The sequence below is a fragment of the Convolutriloba macropyga genome, chromosome 11 (genome assembly GCF_964194025.1).
Source record: "Convolutriloba macropyga chromosome 11, txConMacr16.3, whole genome shotgun sequence".
Classification (NCBI taxonomy): domain Eukaryota; kingdom Metazoa; phylum Xenacoelomorpha; order Acoela; family Convolutidae; genus Convolutriloba; species Convolutriloba macropyga.
The window spans coordinates 51,534,151-51,558,571 of record NC_134478.1 but is presented as its reverse complement, the minus strand read 5'-3'; the positions used below and the strand labels follow the sequence as shown (position 1 = coordinate 51,558,571).

At 34.7% G+C, this 24,421-nt stretch overlaps 1 protein-coding gene across 1 annotated transcript; it reads right to left on the bottom strand.

Annotated features, from left to right (window-relative positions):
- Positions 1–16,168: 16,168 nt before the first annotated feature.
- LOC142349915 (uncharacterized) lies at positions 16,169–22,219 on the bottom strand. Its single transcript, XM_075401762.1, has 3 exons — positions 21,389–22,219; positions 17,982–18,259; positions 16,169–17,099 (listed from the first exon to the last, which is right to left on the bottom strand). The coding sequence occupies exons 1-3, from the start codon at positions 21,930–21,932 to the stop codon at positions 16,269–16,271; spliced, it is 1,653 nt and encodes a 550-aa protein (XP_075257877.1). The 5' UTR covers positions 21,933–22,219; the 3' UTR covers positions 16,169–16,268.
- Positions 22,220–24,421: the final 2,202 nt, after the last annotated feature.

The window sequence follows — 24,421 nt, the reverse complement described above, 5'->3', positions numbered from 1 at the left end:
GTGTTTGAATTTAGAATTTAGAGAAAGTGTAAAACATGAAATTTTGGAAAACAAATGTAAGAGATACATATGTTTTTAGCAAATAGTAGAACCTTTTTCAGAAATGTTCTGTGTGAATTCAGAAAAAGAAATTAAAATTATGCGTGCTCAAATGTGAACAATGCCCATCAAAATGGAAGAATTAGTGTTTATACTTACGTCATTTAGCTTAAGCAATTCCACAAACTATATTTCAGATATTCATTGTAATTTTATCTCAGAAAAAGCCCGCAAATATCTCGCTAATATTCTGAAGAAATTGAAAGATGTGCGAAGAAAAAATCAAGAAATCAACCAGCACAATTTTACAAGAATTGTGCAAGATAACTTTTGGCCACGCCAGATCTTGCAAGACAACCATTATCTTGCAAATTCTTCTAAGATAGCGATAACCTTGCAAGGTCTTGCAAGATGGGCATTCGACTTTCAAGATCCTGCAAAGTTTTTATAAGAAACTTGCATGATGACCTCCTTTTTGTCGAAGGAGTCTTGCAAAATAATGATAAACATCCAATTTCGACTGGTATAGCTGTTAATTTTCTTCATTTCTGAAAGTTTTATTTAATTATTCCGACCCCACTTGTGGGGGGAGGAACTAAATACTCAAATGCGTTTTTTTGTTCAGACAATTTTGGCCGATCGATATATTCATCGTAGAGAAATATGAGTGGTATCTATAAAAAGCTCTTCCAGCGTAGAATTTTAAAAACCATTTTAATTTTTTTTTGAATTTTTTTCAAGTCACATAGAGATTAGTCACTCCTCAAATCCAGTTGCTGTTAATAAAAAAACCTCATTTAGAGTCAAATGATGCCCAATGAAAAAATAATGCGTTTTTAAGGAAAGACTCATTTTTTTATGGCTCCGACTCTGAGTTTTCGTAATTTTTATTGAAATTTTGATCTTCTTTTTGCGATTTTAATAAAATTTTGTAGCCCAATGTTATAGACTTGTTGAATGAAATTGCAAGCGGCTTCCTGAAGAGCAGTGATCAAACCTATTTAGTAATTTGAGTGGACAGCTAAATGCTGTTAAAAATTACAAACAGTTTTTCGAAAAAAAATTATTTTTGACCATCAATCTTTCATAAATTTATTTCTGCGAACTGTAAGTCAATCTCACTGTTGACAAGACCTCTTCTCTTTCTTTTGCAACCGAAGTGAATTTGGTTAGTGGTTTTATCTTCTAACTATTGACTTTATGCCACGACTAGGATGCCACGACTTTTCTTATTTTTTTAACTCTTGGTTATTTTTAATTTATTATTTTGGATTCGCTTGAAATTTCATCACATTATCCAATTATAGTCAATTCCTTTTGGAATAAAAGTGGTTTTCAATAGATGATAGAATAAGTTTGCAGAGAAAAACGCATGAATTCAATGGCTTCGACACTGTCTTCTTGCTCTTTTCTACTGATTTTTTGATTTTTGAAGAAAATGCCTTCTCATCGAAGCATAACTTATCACATTTTATTATTTATAGATTTCCGTTGAAAGTTATTGAATTTAATGGCTTTGATACTACGTGTTTTTTTTCAAAAAATTTCGTGGTTTTAATATATTTGTTCATATTTGTTGGTTTTTGGAAATCATTTTGTTACGAAAAACAGTTCTATTCTTGTTAAAAATTATGTGAAATTGAAAAAAAATTCAAACGAATTGTTCATTTATTAATGGTGTCGACTTCTTTCTGTCAATTTTTTTTTTCGATTTGCTGTTTTTGCCTGTTTTGTATTCTTTTTTTAGTCGTAAAAAGCTGAGATGTTTCATAAGCGTCTAACTAAGCATTGAACGATGGAAATTACTTAATGCAGTAAGTTGACATCAAATAGCTTCAAAGTTTATGATATTATTTGTTTTCAAACTTATTTTTTAAGCTTTTCTGTTTTTGTTGCTATATTGGTCAACTTATATCTAATTCTCATCATTGAGAGGCCCCATCAACTGCCCTGTAGTTCGAATATTAAAGTGGCTATTGATATACGTCGTAAGTGATGTTCTGCTTGTTGAAGAGATTGCGTTTTCTTAATTGTTTTGTTAGTGTGAATATCTGTGTTCCTTTTTCTCTTCTTTAAGCTAATTCGCGTAATAAAAGATCCCAATGATTTTCAAATGAGGCCCAAGTGAACATACTTATTCTTTAAGTATAGTTTTAACAGAAATAATTTAATTACCATTTGAAATGAAAAACTGAAAATTCAGATAACAGCGAAGTGTTTTAATGGCTTCATGAATTTGTTTTTTATAATTGTTTTTATTTATTTTTTCTTTTTCTTCGTTTTTAGTCCCTTTCTGTGGCTTAGTTTAACCAAAGACGGATTCAATTGGTTTTGCAATGACTTTTTTCTAAATTTAATAAAACTTTTTCGGTTAAAATCTAATGGTTTTTAAGACGTTTGTAAATATTTGTTTTAAAAAATCTTGGTTGATTTTTGAATTTCGCCTTGTTATTGTTTCTTTTTGTCAACTTGTTACCTAGTCTTATTAATGTAAAGTCTCATCTGCTTTGTATTAACGAAAAAAATTGTAAAGTTAAAGTGTCTTCTGATTGTAGTTTGACGTTTTTACTAGGTGCTTTTAAGTTTAGACATTGAATTTTTGCCGTAAATTTTTTTCTTTTTGCTCATTTTGTTGTTTGGTTTTTACCGTAGTCTTATTAATGTAAAGTCTCATCTGCTTTGTATTAACGAAAAAAATTGTAAAGTTAAAGTGTCTTCTGATTGTAGTTTGACGTTTTTACTAGGTGCTTTTAAGTTTAGACATTGAATTTTTGCCGTAAATTTTTTTCTTTTTGCTCATTTTGTTGTTTGGTTTTTACCGTAGTCTTATTAATGGTGTGAGATCTCGTGAGCGCTTTAATGAGGCATGGTATCATATAATTCATCAGTAGTTTGTGCGACGATTTATATAAACTGAAAGATCTATTTTTGATTATCTGTTCATTTGATTGACAATTATGTCCAAAATGTAGATATGCGCGGGTCGGAACATCATGTGTGAACGCACATTCACGGGCCTCCTTGTCTTGCTTCCATTTTTCTATAAATCGCTGCATTTTTCATGACGAAATTAGCGCAATCCCGTTTTCCCATTACGGGTTTTGGGTTTGATGGCATCACAGGTTAAAACCGCAGTTGAGCAACAATTGGGTACCAACTTTGACGTGTTTGAAGTTATCAGTTACAGAACACAGACCGTGAGTGGAACAAACTACTTCTTGAAGGTACAGACATTGAAACTGTTTCCTCTATCGTGAAAAAAAAACGTTTTTATTGCGTCATCTAGACAAATTTTTGCTTGTTGTTGCGCTGATAGATATATTGATAGCCTAAAGAAATGTAGATCTATTTATCCATGTTCCGAAGTTGAGAAGACCGAACAAAAATGACGAAAAATTTGTAAAAACATATTATTTATGTTCGGTTTGTATAGTAGAAAAGCTTCGGTGCGTTCGGTTTGTTCAGTAGTATCGGTTTCGAACGTAAAGAGGATTCGGCATCGTCGTTTTTGGGTGCAAGAGAGATTCGGTATGCTTGGTTTTGGAAGATTCGGTATGTTGGGGATTTAGACGTCAGAGATCGTCGGTAGGTTTTTGACTTGGATTTCTAACGATATTGAAAAATATCCGTTTCTTTTTCATAGGAAACTTGATTTCTCTGTTAATAATGTAGTCAGAAGTTATGATAACGTTTTTGCTGGAAATTCAAACGTACTTCCTGGTGAAAAGTTTTGAAAGAAAATGAAAAATTGTTGAAATTTTTCCTTAGCTCATTCTCAAAACTAATTACTGAAATTAAATTTCTTGGTTAATTTTGAAAACCAAAAGGTAACATACCCAATAAAGATGGATGAGAATTTTTTTGGTTAATTCACACGCACTGAGTTCTGACATACTTTCTTGCAGTTTGCAAGCAAAATTTTTAACGGTTGGTCACGTTTGAAAACTAAAATGCCGACCCTTTTTTCTTCAGTCTAATAGAAGCTCCTGGTAGTTCTCTCAAAGATACCAAATCTCTCTTAATTATAAAAATTGACAATACCGAATCCCTCTTATGTCGAAAACTAAACCAAAAAGACAATACTGAAACCGAATCATAAAAAATTTTGTCGTTTTGGCTAGAAGAAGGCGCCGATACCGAATATTTTGTTATGACTATCTGAACAAGAGACCAAAAATATTTTTTCAAAAGAGAAATGACTGAACAAGAGACCAAAAATATTTTTTTTCAAAAGAGAGATGAGGAATCAAGCGGTCCGACAAAAATGGAAACTTAGGGATATAAAAGTTTTTCGCTTGCACTCATGAGATCGCATAGGATTATTTATACGTTTCATTAAGTCCACAAAACAGGTGTTATGATCTCATTTACTTATGTGGTATGATCACCTCAAAAAGGCAAATAATAATAAACACGCGGAAAGTCAGTTCAAAATGCTCTCTCACGCGTATTTTTTTTTATAAATTGATTAATTGAACTAATTGGGTATCAGCATACACTAAAGTTAAATAAACTTGTCATACGGCAATGGATACCCTTCACATATCCATGTCCGTATTTAGTTCAATTTCATTATTTAGTTCCATTTGAAGGGCAAGTGCTACTCTTATTTCAGTTATCTTTACTTCCTCCCATTTTTAGTAATGTTATGTCTGTTCATACTGTCTATGCAGGAAATTCAGTTGTTCATACTATAAACAAATCTAAAAGTTACTTCCTTGTTCGTGATCGAGTTGAACAAACCTTATTTCTTAAATTGTAAACATTTTAATTTCATTCTCCCATTTGCAACGCTGCAACTCAGTTCAATTTAAATCTAGCGATTTGCTTTTCAATTTAAGCTCAGCAAAGTAGATAAGTGCTAATCGCACCGCAATTAACTAATCTAGAAAGTAAAAATTCAGATAGTAGGAATTGGCTTGCCACTCGCGGCGCAATTGCCTACTCCGATTCAAAATAAAGCATTCGCGGCTCAATTGGATCCACTCATCGCAATTGAGTACAACATGGCGCAGTCAGCAGCGGAATCTAAGAGTACACCTCGTCACTTAGAGGCATTCTGGGAAAAGCCGACAGCAACACCTCCTCTGACGTGGGACAAATGGCACCAACAGTGGAAACTGGCCTTGCTAGCTAAAGAGGGAATCCAACTTGACAATCTACTAAACGATCCACCAGCAGCAGTAACCTACCCGCCTGAACTAACCTATGAGGAACCAGTGGAAAACAATACACAAGCGACTGAAAGGGATCGAAAAGTTCGTAATAAACAACTGAAGGTAAACTGGCAAAATCTTTGTAACAAGATTGAGGAGATTGGGATCTTGTGTGGGGATAAACCATAGGGAATATGTGAGCAAAAACCAATATCCCTATTGTACTTGAGTATTGGAACGGAGGGACGACAAATTTTCAGAAGTAAATATCCCCATTTTCAAATAGAAAAACAACCTTTCAAAGAACTATGGCAGGCAATGGAGGTTTCCTTCACGAAAGTTCGAAACATAAATTACGACCGTTTTGTCTTCTTTTCATGTGAGCAGCAAAAAGTTGAATCTGTGGAAAGCTTCTATGGCCGTCTCATAGAACAAGCTGAAAATTGTAGTCTCGGTAGTGAAGAAACTACCTTGATTCGTGATGCATTCATATTGAATATGATCGATCACGAGACTCAGAAAGAACTGTTAAAGGAAACAGTCGAACCATCCAAAGCACTGGAGATAGCTATTCAAATGGGGATGGGGGCGCAGAATCAACAAAATATCAACCAGAATTTGTTGTTGGGTACAAACTCTGTAAATGCAATCAACAGTAACTACTTACGCAATCGCAACGCGAATGCTCCACAAACTAAGCGAGATTTCACACGATACGCAACTGTGCCCCAGAACTCTCAAATTTCTGTACCAATTGCGGCCTTCGTTGAAATTATAAACATAAGCAGATTTGCCCCGCGAATGGAAAGAAATGCAATAATTGTGGAATAATTGGCCATTTTGCAGGAAAATGCCGAAAACTAAAAAAGTCACAGGGACAAACACAGCAAGCCCAACAAACGAATGTCAATCGAATTGACCAGTCTCCTGAAAAGATTGATGATGAAGAATCCGTCAATCATATAACCAGCTACGAGCAATTGTACGAACAGGTGTATGACTCTAATTACGACAGTGATTCTGATAATTACGTGGCGGCAATTTCGACTGACTCAGCACATCAGCTCGCACCGATACATGTTGAGGTAAAACTTGGGGAAGTTAAGACACATGCAATGATCGAGTCTGGAAGTGCAGTTAGCCTCATAACGAAAACGTCGGCAAACCAAATCATTCGAACCACAAAATCTGCGAAATGGATAGATATGAAAGAAAGAAGGAATCTCAAAACATTTTCAAACGAACCAATAAAAGTTCTGGGCATCTGGAGACCACAGTTGCATACAATAACTGGAAAGATAAAGCAGCAATGTTGACTGTGGTAGAAGACGGACACAAGAACATAATTGGGAGAGACCTGTTCACAACTCTTGGACTTGCAGTGGTACAACAACAACCAGAATATGGTAAATGTGCTAATAACATTAATAGTTCTACATGTAAAAATAAAGAGATAATTGCAACGCAATTTCCTCATTTAGTATCAAGAATTGGTTTGTCCAAGTCACATGTAGCGAAATCAAAGTTTCATCAAAAGTTTACAGCAAAGCATCAAAAAGGTCGACGTGTTCCTATAAATCTACAACCTAGAGTGTCGGCGGAATTAGAAAGATTACAGACTGCAGGCCACATTGAAAAACTATCTAGTTGCTCTGACAAACATTTCATATCTCCGATCGTAATCACAGTAAAAAAAGACCACTCTATAAAATTAGCATTAGATTCAAAAGTACTAAATAAAGCAATACAAAAAAATAAATATCAAATGCCGAATATTGACATGCTCATTGACACAATATCACAGCACCTTACCAACACACAAAATGGTCAACAAGCGTATTTTACCACATTAGACTTAAACTATGCCTATAGCCAATTAAAATTACACCACGACACAGCAAAACACTGTAATTTTAACATCATCTGAGGAGAACCTACTGGTACATATAGATTCAAAACTGTTTTTTGTGGTCTTACAGATATGCCGGCAGAATTTCAAAAAGCTATGGACTACACTCTTATAGGTCTACAAAACACGTATTGTTTTTTGGACGATATCAAAATCGTCAGTACTGGCACTGAAGCCGACCATTTGGCATATGTTTTCAAATGTTTAAAAAAGTTAGATGATGATAATCTAAGAGTTGACCATCAGAAATGCCATTTCGCAAAATTGAATGGTTAGGCTATAAGTTTACACAAACTAGAATTTCACCCCTAGAAAGTAAAACTGCGGCAATATTAACAATACCACCACCAACGACACTAAAACGCCTTAGATCATTTTTAGGGTCAGTACACTACATTGGTAAATTCATACCACATCTTGCACAATTACGTCATCCACTTAGACCACTTTTAAGGAAATCAGTAAAATTCACCTGGACAGATGAACACACTAAACATGTTAATCAGATTAAAGAAAAAATAGCAAATAGTACAGAAAATAGCCATTATAACCCTAATTTGGACGTCAGAGTCAAATGTGATGCCTCTCGTTTCGGACTGGGGGCCGCATTGGAACAAAATACACCAGACGGTTGGAAACCAATAGCATTCGCGTCACGATTCCTCAACTCAACAGAGGAACGCTATAGTGTTAATGAATTGGAGTTATTGGGAATAGTTTGTTCAATTGACTACTTTAAATACTATTTGTACGTGAAAAATTTTACTGTAGTAACAGACCATAGAGCTCTCCTGTCCATACTTAAAGAGCACAGATCAAACAAATCGTATAACAGCCGATTATCACGATGGATAGATAGACTACTTCCGTACAACTTCACAGTAGAACATATGCCAGGTGCAAAAATGGGTCTCGTTGACTCTATCTCAAGAAATCCATATGCGAGAGCTAAAAAGATATCTACTTATGACGAGCACTTTGTTGTAGCAACAATCACAAAAATCTGTGATTCTATGAAATACCTGATTATCAATAAACAAAATGCAACTTAATAATTCAATAGCATGCTAAAGTCAAATTGGCCCTCACACAAGTTAAAACGGCCATTCGCGCCGCAACTGCCTACATTACAAAGATCTAATTCACATATACGCAATGAAGCATTTGCATCGCAATCACTCCCTTCACTACCGAAAACACCATTCGCGACGCAATTGACACTTACTACATCTAAATCTAATCCGTATTTTACACATCCAATTGCATCGCAAATGCCACTTAAAGTAACAAAATTCCAATTTGCACCAAATAACTGTAAAGTTAATCATTCTCATTCCATTAACAAATTCGCTGCAAAAGAAGTGCAATGTCAGACAGTAAAGAATGTGAACACTCTGAACAATTATCCCCAATAAAGCCCAATAATGGTATTAAGTCAAATAATCCACCTAATATTGCTAAACTTAGCGCGAAAACAAAAATTCCAAAGTATAAATACCACTTGCACAAGAATCGCTCGGTTTTTGCCCAAATTCAACCTACAAATAACTTCACAATAAATAAACAAAACAAATTTTCCATCTTGGATAATTCAGTCAACTCTATTAGTACAATGTCCAAAGCCAAAACAACCCGATCCAAATCAACACCAACCAAAGCAAGGGTGCCATTTTCGGATACCACCCCAACTACGCCAGGTACCAACACTACCTCAAACACAGAAACACCCACTGGTAACATGATTGAGGAGACAGACGATATATTTTTCACTGAAACTCTCAACAAGGTCTTCAGCAAGAAGTTCCTGGCCATCCTAACAGGCAAAGATGCAATCCTCAAGGAGGTCCGGGATTGTGTCATTAGGAATGATCCAGACAGACTGCAAGAGATAAATCCCTATCTCTTTTCATATGGGCGGGACTTGAGTGTCAAGCATGGCTGTGTGTGTTTGGATGAGCGGAAAGCCATCGCAAAGGCAATTAAAGACGTGGTATTGGAGGACATCCATTCAACACATCCCGGAAGTTTCGCCATGCTATCCCTTGCACAGAACATTTGGTGGCCCTACATACATAGAGATATACTGGCAAAAACCAGTGAGTGCAAAGCCTGCACGGAAATTGGTAAGAACCTTAAATCAGTGATTTCGCACCGCAAATGGGCACCTCTTCCAAAATGTAGTGAACCAAACGACGAAATACAAATAGCTTTGGCGGTCCAATTGTAAACGAAAACGGCATAGAACATAATTTCATTACAAGTATAGATAGATACTCAAAACATCCCACAGCAGAAATAGTAAATAACGCCTCAGGCTCAAATGTACTAAAATTTTTAAATAAATATATATATCAACACGGAGTACCTAGAACTCTTAGATTAGATCAAGCTAGATGTTTTACAAGAAAAAAGTTTGAAACATTCTGTACATAAAATAATAATACACCTATCTATGCACCAGCAAATGATCACTGAGCAATTGGGTTAGTAGAACGTATTATTCAAACAATTAAACGTCAATTATCTTGCATGAAATCTCAATTAAATAAAAAATTTGACTTAGAAAATTCACTTAAAGCAATAATACAACGACTAATAATATGTAAACAAAAAACAATAAACACTACACCATTTGAAGCACACTTTGGTAGGAAATGTAACACACCTATATCAAATATCACTACTAAATCTAATAGTAAAAATCTCAATTATAATGCAATAACTAAATATTGTTTAGACGAAGATACAATTCCGGGTCGGTCATACCTGTCAGAGGAACAATGGGCAGATACGGCCCTTTGATCGGACACTGAAATCGAGCGCGTCATTTGTGCCGCGAGTGCAAGAGCAAGAGCTGAACAAGACAAACGAAATGACGGGGAACAACGATTGATTAAATCGGAGGGAATTTCCAGATCAATTCCCTGCTCCGAACGTAGCATCCAAATAAAGCTGGCTTGAAAACTCCACGAGAACCAAAGACAAAAGAAAAACCTGGACGGGTTATACGAGGTATTGGCACCTGGGAGCACAGTTTGCAAAGTTAGCCCTACAACCAGTGTAATTAAGGAACCGAACAGACAGGAGGTACGAGTCAGAAATTCTGACATTGCAAAATTCGGTACGCGTGCGGAACGCGATACTGACCTATCACAATATATCGAAAGACGGCCGAAAAAATAAACAAGAAGACCATTGAACAGAAAATATACAAACATAAGCGGGATCTGATATGAAAAAATACAGGGGATAAGAAAAAAAAGCGAAACAGAAAGCAGTCTGACGATGTTAGTGTAGTCTCATCAGGCAGATCGTGTATTTCCTCCGCGAGTAATGTAGCCAGATCCCTGAAAATGAGAATCCCGAAAAGGAACCCAAAACATGACGAAGCTTTTATTAATCAGCCCGATCTAACGCAAATTCTACAATTCAGTCCAATTTCACCATACGCACCACAATCGACCAACTCTGATGCACCCGGCCCATCTGCTACGCCAATGGTTTCATCAAAACCACCAACGCCTGTTCTGAGAAATTCGAGTAAAAGACAGCTCACAATTAGCGATACCTCTGACTCGGACACCTCTTCGGTAAGAAAAAGTAAGCGAACGCTGAAAAAGAAGTCATCTCATACTATTGTAGAAAAAGTCAGGAACACTGAAGGTTATTCTAAAAATGAGCGACAAGACATTGGAGAAACTTCTACAAAAAATTCATCGGAATGGTTAGAGGACCCCAAAAATTTGCCTAGGGAGATGACTGTTCTCCAAGCAGAAAATGAAGAAAATTCTGATACAGAATAAACATCATCAAACTTTATAAACCCACATATTTCACTTATTATTTAATATTTTAGTATTTAGTAACCGGTGAATAATTAATAATTTTCTGATTTTAATTAGTAATATTATATTTCTCTCAAAAAGGGGGAAATGTCATTCGGCAATGGATACCCTTCATATATCCATGTCCGTATTTAGTTCAATTTCATTATTTAGTTCCATTTGAAGGGCAAGTGCTACTCTTATTTCAGTTATCTTTACTTCCTCCCATTTTTAGTAATGTTATGTCTGTTCATACTGTCTATGCAGGAAATTCAGTTGTTCATACTATAAACAAATCTAAAAGTTACTTCCTTGTTCGTGATCGAGTTGAACAAACCTTATTTCTTAAATTGTAAACATTTTAATTTCATTCTCCCATTTGCAACGCTGCAACTCAGTTCAATTTAAATCTAGCAATTTGCTTTTCAATTTAAGCTCAGCAAAGTAGATAAGTGCTAATCGCACCGCAATTAACTAATCTAGAAAGTAAGAATTCAGATAGTAGGAATTGGCTTGCCACTCGCGGCGCAATTGCCTACTCCGATTCAAAATAAAGCATTCGCGGCTCAATTGGACCCACTCATCGCAATTGAGTACAACAAAACTTCTTAAGAAAATTCTTGGTGTAGTTTTTGACCTTTTGATGGACTCTGTGCTTCGTTGATTTGATCTTGATTCTGGTCTTTCTCAAAATATGTCAAAAATTGTTTCTTGATAGTTATTGCAAAATCATCAGCAAATTAGGCAAATTATTGTTCTTCAAGTGCATATTGCTAGTCATTGGCATAAAACAAAAATGCGACCCAATACCCAATGCTGATTTCAATAAAACTCCATGTGCTAGAGTAGTTAAACGTTCTTTCTATATATCCTCAAAATAGCATCTCTCAAAGAAGTAAGTAGCTTCCACTGACTGTTTTGCTCTTGCCCGTAAATCTTTAATCTTAAGTTAATTTGCTGATCAAAAAATATGTAATCAACAACATCAAAATCTGCTTCCAAATCATTAGTTGAAAATATTTTTCCCCTTTGATCTCTCAGAAAATCAGAAAAGGTGTTCATTTTAAGAGAGCATGATAACTTGAAAACAATGTTGCTCCTATCTAAGAAGCGATCATGAACCTATGAAAGGTATCGTTCGACGTTACCAAATTTTTTCAACGTTTTCCCAATTTCTGGTAGAATTCGGATGAGCATGAAATGTTCTAGAGAATTTTAAAAACCCATATTTGTACGCTTCAATGACAATTTAGATTAATTCCCAGGATCAGAATACCGTACCAGAGAGATTTGGGTCTGGAACACACCTGAATTGACTTTGATAGGACTGGCCCATGCCTATTTTTAGTATGCTGGGTCTGGCCCATAACTGAGTTCTCCTTGTTTGGCCTGGCCCATACCCATGCATTAGTATGTTTGGTCTGGTCATATTATATTACACTCTAGATACATTATTTACTATATTGCAGGTCGCTATTGGGGGTGATAAATACCTTCACGTGAGAGCACACAAGGCTTTGATACAAAATGGCGGGAGAACGACCCTCCAAGGTTGCCAACAGGGAAAATCTGCCGATGACCCTATTGTCTACTTTTAATTCACTGCCTCAATGACAAAGTCAAAGACTTTGTCGATTTTCTTTTATGTGTTTTTCCGGGTCAAACATTCGCCGTAAATTCCTCGCATTTTATTCATTTAGTTAAAAGAATGGGATTGGTTGTGAGTAAACTGTCTGAAGCGTAAAATGATGTTAGGGTTGGGCTGTAAGGGGAGGAATTTTGTGCTAGAAAATTTGACCCGGGTTCGGATACATAGTTAAATTGCACAGAATTCTCAATGGGATAAATTTTGCAGACGTGTTGAAATTTCCTGGGTGTTGGGATCAAAAAAGAGTATTTTCAGTAAAAATTGTACATGTTTGGAAGTTAAATATAAAAGTAAATATTTTTCTTCATGCAAGCTATCGCCGTTTCTTCGACCAATATCAAAAACTCAAGCTGCCCTGAGCTTTTTGAGCTCACAAAACGTTTTAAGTGGACTATTGATCTCCATGAGTTCGGTGAATTCTACCGAGAATTACTCAATCTTAGTACTACTGCTGGCATCACTCGATTAGGACCATGGGCTTTTTGATGACCTATCAAATAAGTGACGGTTCTGTGCGACCTTGTTTCTACAGCATTTCTAACTCACTTTAACTTACTTGAAAACATTTTTTATTATTAATATCACTATTAGTGTTATTATTATTATTATTATTATTAATATTATTATTATTATTATTATTATTATTATTATTATTATTTTTATTATTATTATTATTATTATTATTATCTTTATTAATAGTATTATTATTATTATTATTATTATTATTATTATTATTATTATTATTATTTTTATTTTTATTATTATTATTATTATTATTATTATTATTATTATTATTATTATTATTATTATTATTATTACTATTATTATTATTATTATTATTATTATTATTATTATTATTATTATTATTATTATTATTATTATTATTATTATTATTATTATTATTATTATTATCTTCTAGGGCTTTCCAAGAACTCACTTTATGGCCGTTTCTTGTTCCCTTTCATCTTGCCGACAAAGTTTAGTTGCAAAAAAGTTGTCACAGACAACCTTAAGAGATTTTAAAATGTGAATTCTCCATCTGAATTTGGAAAATTACTATAATTACTAAAATCTTACTAACAAAATTTACTCGAAGACCTATTGTTAATGAATTCCTCCAAAAAAGCGCAGGCAATTAAGTTATTAAAATTTCCATTATTCAGGCAATTTTTGTCCAAAGTATTCAGAGAAAACCAGTATTCCAAAGAAGAACGAACTTTGATTGTAAAGTGACTGTTCCCTGATCACATCACAGATTCTCAAAGCAAAAAATTTGTTGGTGATAAATAACGGACATAATCTATAATATTTTAAGAACCCTGCATTCCGAGTCAAAATCAGATAATAACAATTTAGCTGTGTAAATGATGACAATATTTGTCAATGATTGGTGTATTTAAAAAATTGAATTGCTTAATAAATAATGAAAACTTCGCAAAGCAAGGTCAAGCTAAGTAACAATTTATTTGGAACGTAACATTAAATTAGAACAACTCCAATTCCTAAGTACTCGCGATAAGCCCAAATTCGGACAAACTTGCAAAAATTTTCTGGGAGGGAAAGATTGTTTCGCGCGCAATGCGGTCCACTTGAAAAAGGTTTGGATTTTTTATAATAAATGATAGATGATTTGTGCTGAGCCAAAAATTTTTCGACCTTTTTCTCAAAATTTTCAAAGATTGTTTCCTGCAAGTTATTGAATAATCATCAGCAACTTTCTGCTTCCTCAATTGTTATTTGCCAAATTCCATGTGCTTGAGTAATTAAACGTTCATTCTATATATCCTCAAAATAGCTTCTCTAAATGAAGTAAGTATCTTTCACTCATTTTTCACTCTTTTTCTTAATTCTTTGATCTTAAGTTAACTTACTGATCAGACTTACATAATCAATAGTACCAAATAAAAGCTGCTTTCAGATCTTTCGTAGATTTTGACCATATTTTTCCCCATTTATTCTCTCAGAAATTAGACATGGTGTTAATTTCAAGAGAACATGATAACTCGAAACCAAAATGGCTCCTAATTAAGAAGCGATCATAAATCTATGACAGGAGTCTTTCGACGCTACCAAACTTTCTCGACGTTCTCTTAATGGCTGGTAGAATGGTGATGGGTCTAAATTCTTTTTGTAATCTTAAAATACCATCTTTTTTCTAGCCAGACGGACTTGGGTCACGAGCAGTGGGTTTGATGCGACAGTGCTTATAGTCTGGACAAAATTTCGGTCGCACAGCTCTGAAACATTCCTGAACATTCGATCTGGCCCATAACTATAAGTTCGTGTTGTCTAATTCGGTCCATAACTGTACATTGGTCTGTTTGCTCTTGTCATACTATATTACATTCTAAATCCATAAATTACTATATTACATGTCACTGTGGGGTGATAATTACGTTCACGTGAGAACACACAAGGCTTTGATGCAAAATGGTAGGGGAGTGCGGACTCAGGTGCTTGATAGCAACATTAAACCAATTATCACTACCGTCTCCAATGAGAAAACAATTTTCTACCATTGACCGTTAAAAAAATCATAAGTGCAATTTATTAAAAAAGGAATTTACTTGAACTATTGGAGTGTGGTTCTGATTAAACTTTGTCTGCATAAACAAAAAAGGAGACGACTGTGAAGATATCCTAGTTTTAACTTAATGTCAAATTTGCAATTTTTTATAGCAAAATTTGCAAACTTTGTAAAATAATGCATTAATTTTACAAATATTTGCAAACAGGTCTGAATATTTGTGTCTCCTATAGTTCGCAGTTGGCTTTGTAGGGTGATTTTACCACACAAATAGTTTACAATGTGTACTTTGAACATTTTTCAACTAAATTAAGCAATCTCTGAGAAATGGTTAGAAAAATAACCCACATTGTATAAATCAAGCAGAGCTCGACCGGAACGAACTCGGCCCATCGTTTTCAAATTTTTGCTAACTTAACATTAAATTGCAAAATTTCGCAAATTTGACCGTGTGAAGAGATAATTTGCAAAATTTTACAAATTTGGCATTAGTTTTGAACTAGGGTAGGGCCGTAATTCCAACTTCAGCCCCTTGTAACAGGGAGAACACAGGAGCCTGACAAAGGAGTCTAGCAGAAACGCAGAGGTTTTATAAGACTCGCTTTCAAGAATGTGATTGAGCTTGACATTGGCAATTTTACATTGCGACAGCCAAGTTGTTTCTATTAGCAATTGAGATTTAGTGTTTCATAAAGATTAGTTGCTTTTGAAATGTGTATTAATGTGACAGATTGAAACATGGTCTGACGTTGTTTTCTGTCGGAACGATTCATATTATTGATCAAAGATCAATGCAACTTTAATCGTTGCTTTTTTGTGATCATTTGTTCGATATTTTTATAGATTTTGTATTGTGTTAATTGAATGAATTTTTTGCTATTACAATATAATATTTTGATGAAATTATTCAAACTTGATTAGTTGTTATATAAGTTCGAATTATCATGCAGTACTAAAACTTATTAAAGTTGCCCAAAAATTGATCAAACAGAACAGACACGACTACAATAACTGCTTCAAGCTCCTTTCGGAATCCGATTGAATTCTTTTCCTAAAAATCATGTTAAACTAGTATTTATATTAAATAAATGCAATATTTTAATACTAAAAGCAGCATACAAATGTTATTATCACCTGGTGGCCGAGTCAATTTAACAATCATTATTTAGCACCCTTTTCCTCCAATGATTATTGAGCATCGAGTTTCCGGAATTATAACGAGAAGATTGAACAGAAATATGCACAAATAACCCACGCAGAAAAAGAACGCATACAGCTGTGCCTGAATTTTTGATTTACCCAACGTCTTTTTCAATTCCTGGACTTGATCTTTGTTAGCGGGGCAGAGCATTAGAAATACCGGAACCGCGACTAAATTGACAGCCAGAACAGCAGAAACGGATCCAAAAACTGCCCACCGATCGTTGATCGTATCGCTTATGTATCGGTCATCATCAACGACCTTAAAAGGTGCCGAAATGATATTTCCGATCATAGTGCCAAATGAGGCCGATACCGTCCAGTTTGTCATCAACATCCCAAACGTCAGAGCTTCCAAACCGTCCTCGGAAACCTCAGCCGCGACTTGAAGCATTATGAAGCCACTCACAGCCAGGGCAACCCCGCTTAAAAGCTCCTCCGAAAAATAGAAATACTGTGACCGGATCAAATCAAAACAGGTCGCGCCTTCTACGACTAAACTTACGACTACAATATAAATTTTGGAAACCGTGAACAGTTTGCGCCAACTTACATGAAGGAAAAATTTTTGCAAGACATATAGCCCGAGGATAACAAGTAGGGCAACAAACATAGCCGCAATTGACCCAGTAAAGGGCTCGACTTTAGCCCAGTTTTTCCTGATTTTGACACTGGCTGATGATTTTGCGTGAAGAAGAGCTGGCACAATTAAGAACATGACGGCACATCGCTGGAAAAGACGGTATTCCATAAAAGACCAGAAGCTGCGGACTGTTTCCATGATCTTCACTTTGACCTGAAATTGAAAACAAAAACATTATTTTTTTCAACGTTTTCAAATTTTTTATCAAATATTTCTCGTTTTTTTTCGGATTCCGACCGTCTAAGTTCAAAAAAAGCCAGATGGTTACATATTTACATGTTCTCATACAAATCGATTGTAATTGAATTGAACAACCCGTAATTTTAATAAGAGATTTGAGGAATTTCATGGCTGTTCGCTTTTTATGCAAAAATTTGAAGATCCTACCTGTCGGGTCAAGGGTGATTTTATATTGATTTCATTAATTTCAAGGAATATAATTTCTAAGGAATCTTGTAAAATCCATATTGTTCTGGAATTGCATTTAAATGATTCGATTCTATTTCTTTGATCGAAAGTTAACGGACAATTAGTCTAACCAGCATAGACCCAAAATTTTTAGATTTGATTCCAATAAAACCTGTATGGGCAGCAGTTTCTATTCAAAGACTCTATTTAAGAAATAGACCCCCCCATCACCCCCCATCACACCCCCCTCCCCCCACCCGTTGATTTCACTGATTTAATTCCTTATAAATAGTAATTATTTGGGTGAGCAATAATAAAATTGACTTGAAATATGCTGAGCTAAATTTAGCTTCGTTTAAACTTTTGGATTTACAGTAGGTGTCAACATTTTTTTTCTAAATCACGCAAAGCAATTCCGTTTTTCATCTCCTTTCAATTTGATCGCAGATCATCTGAAAATACTTCAACAAATACAGACACAAAATTTAAAAGAAAAACAAGTGAGAGAAATAATTGAGATCAAAATCTTGCTCACGATCTGACAAACAATCCAATTTAATTTCACAAACAAAATCGCAATTAATAATTGATTTTTTTACATTTTACATTTTAATAGTTGAACAATACCTTTTTCGATTCCGGCTCGTAGGTCAGAAAACACGAATTTAGAACTCCCAGAACCGAAATGACAAGATATACAATCAGCATGTGGCGAAAAGTGAAGCTAATGTCAAACTTTCCACCGTAGGGGGGACTGTTAAGCAATGTGCCCATTGTCACGAACAGAATCATGCCTCCGAATGTTGAACACATTTGGGCAAAAATGTTGCTTCTGCCTCTGTATTTTGGCGACTCTCGTTTCACGTAGTCCACGACAAGCGCATCCGAGGCCAAGTCGGTTATTCCTATAAAATAATTGTAAAAAAGTTGAAATTTTTCCAGTTTGTGCCCCCAGGGTAGTGGATGCATATTATTTTCATCCTCCAAGCGCATTTGCCACAAAATATTACCGTAATGGGACGTGCTACATATCTGGTGGGCGGGGTGGGGCTCAACCTACCAGGTGTCGCAATAACGGAATGGGTTCAAAATTTAAAACGCGTATTCAACTGCTTGAAAAAAGTTGCGCAACGAATATACTCCCGGGTGAGATTTCGAGATGTGATCGGGCGTCAGTGGAAACAATTGAACGAAACGCGCTGAATGTGATAAAATTATGTAAGGCATGTACTGAATGTGTTGAAAATTTAATTTTAGGCGCTGAACGTGCTGAATAAAAACAATTTCAACCCATTTCTTACACAAATTCAGCGCATATTTGAGCACATCTCTCACATAATTTCGGCACTTCCAAAAATTCGAAACTCAGAACTTTCAGCGCATTACTTACATAATTTCAGCTGATATACTCGAAAAGTTCAGCACTATTCTTACATAACTTCAGCACTTTAGAAAAAGAGTTAAATTAGGAGCTTTCAGCACATTCCTTGGATGTGAACAATCCGAGACAATGAAAATTTATCGCCCCCTCTTGTTTATACAGCATAGTTAACAAGTGCGATCCTTAATTTTGCGATTCTGTAGATTCACTAATCAATAAAAATCTGCTATCTTTTTTAAAATGGTAATTCATATTCGTGTACAATAGAACAATTTCAGACTTTCATCATGGCTAACGGAACAATTACATTTCAGCTACCTGTTTTCATTCAATCAAGTAATGTAGCATTATACTCCAGCCGTGAAAACCACTTTATCTTAAGAGTTTACAAAATTCTTAAGTCTTTTAACATTTTTCCAAATGTTTTTAAAGTTGTACTGCTCTTAAGCAATGTAGTTTAGTCTTGCTGGTTGCGGTGCATCTGTATGTAGAATAGCAGAATTTCTAAAAATTCCGAATTTGCAAACTAGCAAACTTATGAAAACAGTTTTGCTCGACCCATGAAAAATCATGGTAAAGTGGCGCTGACCAGCGCTGAGAAAAATTGGTGTGCTGAAGTTATGTATGAATGCGTTCAAAATTTAGGACACTAAGTGGACAAATATCCTTGAAATCTTTTTAGACGGGTATCAGCGCATTTCTTACAAATGTCTTAGGATGAATTTCGACCGTATTTATTCGGTTTTCAACATTTCTGTGGTTGACAGAAGCTATCTTTATCAGAATCTCACCTCCGTCTCATATTTAGCAAATGATATGTCGCACTAAATCCCAAATTTTTACGAAGTCTTTTTATCACATTAACCTGCTTCATGACTTTTGACAGAATCAGAGAAAGAAACTATAAACAAAATTTTCTGGGGTAAGAGTTTGTTTCTCATTGTTCAAGTGTAGGAAAGATTTGTTTGTACAAAACTGACCTCAAAAAATAAAAAATTAAAGTTTTTGCTTTTGAGCAGCTAAGTTTTAAATGTTAAGAACATTTGCCGTTTTAGGATTTAAAATGACATGTTTCTTTTTCTAATAAAGCGCACCGCAATTTCACTCTAATTGGGCTTTGGAGAAGCAAACATTAGTTTTAACGCAGCTTCAGTAAAATATCAAAAGTGGTCAGAACCTCGCAGAACAAATCTATGTTTTCAATTAAGATTTGACTGAGATACATTTAACTGAAGCGTTGTATTAGTACTGCATGTATTTTATGTCCCCGACGATGTCAAAATTACGAAAAAATTCACTCATTCTTTCTTTGGTTAATTTTAGAGTTACTTGCATTATTTTTGCAATATAAAAGCATTTATTGATATCAATATTTTAACAAACCTTCCATGGTTATAAAAAATTGATAATCTTGAACTGAATTACGTAATACAGCATATCCAACCGTTGTCACTCTCAATACAGAACAACGATCTTTCCACAACGGCTATGAAAAAATAATTGTTTCCAATTGTAATTCATAACCAATTTTCAATTAATTTGAATAAAATTGAATAACATAATTGCACCAATTTTTAATGACAAAACGTTTGCCTCGAATTGTAGCACAGCTGACTTAATTCAAAATATTGTTGCCGATTAAATTTATAAGGCAAACATGAGGACACAGGTTATTTATTGGTCGAAGAAAAGTTTTTGGAACTTCAAAAACTACTTTTTGAGTTGAATTTGACCAAAATGCTAATTCTTGACAAGTTGCACTCATATTTGATGTCATAGCCCATAAAAACTGAAAAAGTTGTATTTTTCAAACTTTTGCTTTTTTCCCTCAGTTTTGAATAGTTTTGTATTTTTTCTTTCCCCTGTTGTCGCGTAAGTTGAAGATTGGTTATCGTTATAAAAATTATGGTTATAGTTATAAAAACTTGAATTTACAATTTGTAGATTGATGAAAAGAGATTGCAACGCTTATCCATCCTTCACTCATTTTCTGGGGAAAAAATCTTGATCCATGTAGCTGAAATATACGATACATGCATCATGCATCAGTAACACTGTAACTTCAAGTGAATTTCCAAGTTTTTAATGTTTTTGCCCTAGAATAAAACTAGATCAAAATATCTTCACTGTCCAAGTTTTTGTTAATTGGTAAAGTAACAAAAAACAGGTGAGCTGATATAGACACAATACACCGATTCAAAGAAGATTACAAAAGCTTTAACAAAACTTATAATCAATCTGCTTGAAGTACTCCAATATATGCAATGTTGCTCCTAACTACAAAATTACGGAGGTTTAAATCTATTAATGCCCATTGCCAGTTAGATGAGACCCAGAAGAAATAGGACCGATTCGATCTCACAAGCAAAATTTGCTTTCGATGTTCAAACATCGATTATTAATTACCCTTATTCCCCTTAATTTTGAACTTAGGGTCGTAGCAATCAGCCAGTGTTGCTCACAAACATTTTCATTTTCCGTCAAAAGGGTAAATATGAAAATTGAAATATTTCTAGTGCTCAAACTGTAACTGTTTCCCATTTACAGAAAATTAAAGAAGAATTCCTGTTAAGTGGGAGGTGAAATTCTCAAAGAGAAAAAAAACTGAAAAATGTTTTAAAAAATGAAAAAAAAAGACTGAACAAGAACTTGCCTACTCCAAACACCCCCATGGCGACAACAGCCACGTACATCATACCAGCCGAGTGGGCATTCGGGTTGTTCACTTGCGACTGATCCAGGGTCCCATTAACCAACTTGTAGTAGGGTTCCGGATAGGGCAAACAAGTACCCACCAGGTACGCCACAACCGAAATAGCCCAACCAATTGCCATGTAATAAATCCTGCTTTTGCCCAAAATGGGCTTTGAATCGCTCAAAAAACCCCAGAAGAATTTCAAACTCCAAAACATTGGGAAAATTGAAGTAAGCGCCGAGTACATGTGGCCGGGCATGTTAAGGTAGACGCCGAAGAAAGGGTATAGCGCAATTTTGATGAAGACCAGTTTATGGGTGAAAGCCTGCCCTACTTTGTCGTAAAATAAGCCCAAGTTTTGGGGTTTTCTCCAAGTAACGTAATCGTAAAGATCACCCATCGCTTCTTCCTCGTTTTCTTCAATGGCTAACATTCGATTTTCGGGTTTTCGAAAACTGTCAGACGTCGATTCTTCATGTTCAACGATTGGTTTTTGACTCATTTTCAAATTAATTTTGTCTCTTTTTGTTTTAAAACTATGAGACTTAAACTTCGAAATCAAAGTTTCAATTGATAAAAGAGAATTCTTTGAACAATAACAGCTTCTGTGTCGTGGTTTAAGTTGAACAGCTGTTTTCTCAAATTTCAAAAAGGATTTGTAGTTTTAGATTAAGACTTAGTTCAAATTTCAAGGGTTCTTTATGTTCGTTTTAAAGTTTGACTTGAGTTAAACATCGACTTATTGTATAGCGAATCTCTATTCGTTCACGTACCATTATTATATTACATGAATTAGACAAATATTCACCCATTTCGAGATAGTTTTGTTTGTTTTAAGGATTCTAAACCGTAGGTAAGATGTATTAGATATATGACTGTATTATCAAAGAGAAGGCTCTCTTGTTTAACAGCGTCTGAGCTACGCTTAGCTATTTTGACAGATTAGTCACTTGATCAAAGAAGCAAAGCAAGAATTCTCTATGACGAAATCGAAGAATTTCTCAAAAACGCGGAGCTATTTTTCCAATAATGTGCTTCCTTTAAAAAATTTTGATCATGACAAAACTTAATTGTTCGCCAATACTGCTACAATATGAGTGTCAACAATTGAGCCCATTACTAGCCCAACAAACGTATTTTGGAGTCAAGCAAACAAAATGTGGGCACATATTTTAGTCAAAATTTTCAAAGTTCTCAAGTTCTGAAATTTTAATAGAGTCCAGTTTCCGCATCTTTTCATGTCTATTATAACCATGCGCATAAATGCGCTTTGAAAATGCTACCCTAGAGTCGATGTTTACGCTTATTCTATATTTTATGTAACAAATAACCGGACGTATCTTAAGTAGACCCAAACTTCAAAAAAAAAAATTAAAGTTTCCTATTCATTATGTTTTCTATGTATTCTGCAACTATGTTGACCCTGATTTGGTTTACATTTAATCTGCAACCAAATTCTGATTTTCCAGTTGTTAGAAATACGTTGTTTAGTAAACTAACTCTTTTTTGAAATCTATGATTATTATTGATCCAAACCCTCTTGAGGGGGGAGGGGGAGGATCTGTATACTCAACTGCTTTTTTTGTTCAGAATATTTTGGCCGATCGATATATTCATCTTAGAGGCATCATTAAAAAGCCCATCCAGCGTATAATAAGAAACCAAAAAGAAAGATTTTTTGAATTTGGTTTTCTGGGGGCATTTTTTGAAATTTAAATTTTTGTGAATATTGAAATTGATCTGCGTTACTTTTATTAACATTTTCCGGAATTTATCAAAAATATAGTCAGTTTTGTTAAAGTATGTTAAAATTGTTAAAGTTAGTGCTCTTGATTTGATTTTCAAAGACGAAGAAGTTTTGTTGCCTATTCTGATTTATTCTTTTTGGCTAACAATGTGGGTAAATATTTCAAAATTCAGCCTTTTTCATCAAAAATTGCATGAAAGAAATTTCTTTGGTTCATTTTGAATAAATTTGCCGGAAATACACACCCAAAAATCACCAACACAACCGTTATTAATCTCAAGGAGATTATTCTTACTTCCATTTCCATTGAGAGTGCTCTCGAATAACCGTTTGGCCGTTTTTTGCTAGCTTAGAACGTTGATTATCAAAAACGCAGCTTTTATCTTTGATTTTTTTACTAACATATTATCTATTTCTATAACACTTAGGGAGGATTAGACGAGCCGATATTCTGATTTGAGCAGATAGCAAATGACCTTCATTATTTTGAAAACAATTGTTTAAGAACACTTTTCGTTCTTTTTTGTGTGTATTTGTTACCTAGTCTCATTGATTAAAGATCACATCTGACATTTTGTGCGTCGAGAGCAAGAGCAAGTGTGCAAAAAAAAGATTGTTTTTTGTCTATATTTGACGTTCTTCTTGTAAACGTAAGACATATTCTACGTCATTACAGATCTCGAAGGCTTCTTTTAGACCAATAAACGAGCCAACCTAATTATTTCATTTTGTAGCTAATGTGACTCAAGTTTGTGGCTTTCATGACTTTGAATAAAATTTTTTTCGAAGAACAAAAAAGTATTTCTCATTTTTGCCCCTCTTTTGTTTTTTGTCAACTTTTTACCTAGTCTCATTACTGAGAGATCACATACCACATTATTGGCATTCGATGAAGGCGCAACCAAACATATTATGGGGGGCAGAAAATGACTTTACGGATTTGGCTGCTTTTTCTCCCCAGTTTCATTTGAGATTTTGTTTGTTGTCTCTGTTTGTTGCTCTTTTTGTAACCGCAAGAAAAATTGAAAAAAGACAGGTCCTAATGCCTTCCTATATAGACCTCGGTGATAATAAAAGGTTTGGATACTTTAAGTTGATATCTAATGGTTTTCCTTACATTACTGAATTTATTAACGTTGCTGGTTTTCTTCTTTTTTGTCTAATTGTAACCCAGCTTTATTATGGACCAGTCCCATATCTTTTCTAGTAAAATACTAGTATTTTGCTTAGTTTTGGTTTTATCG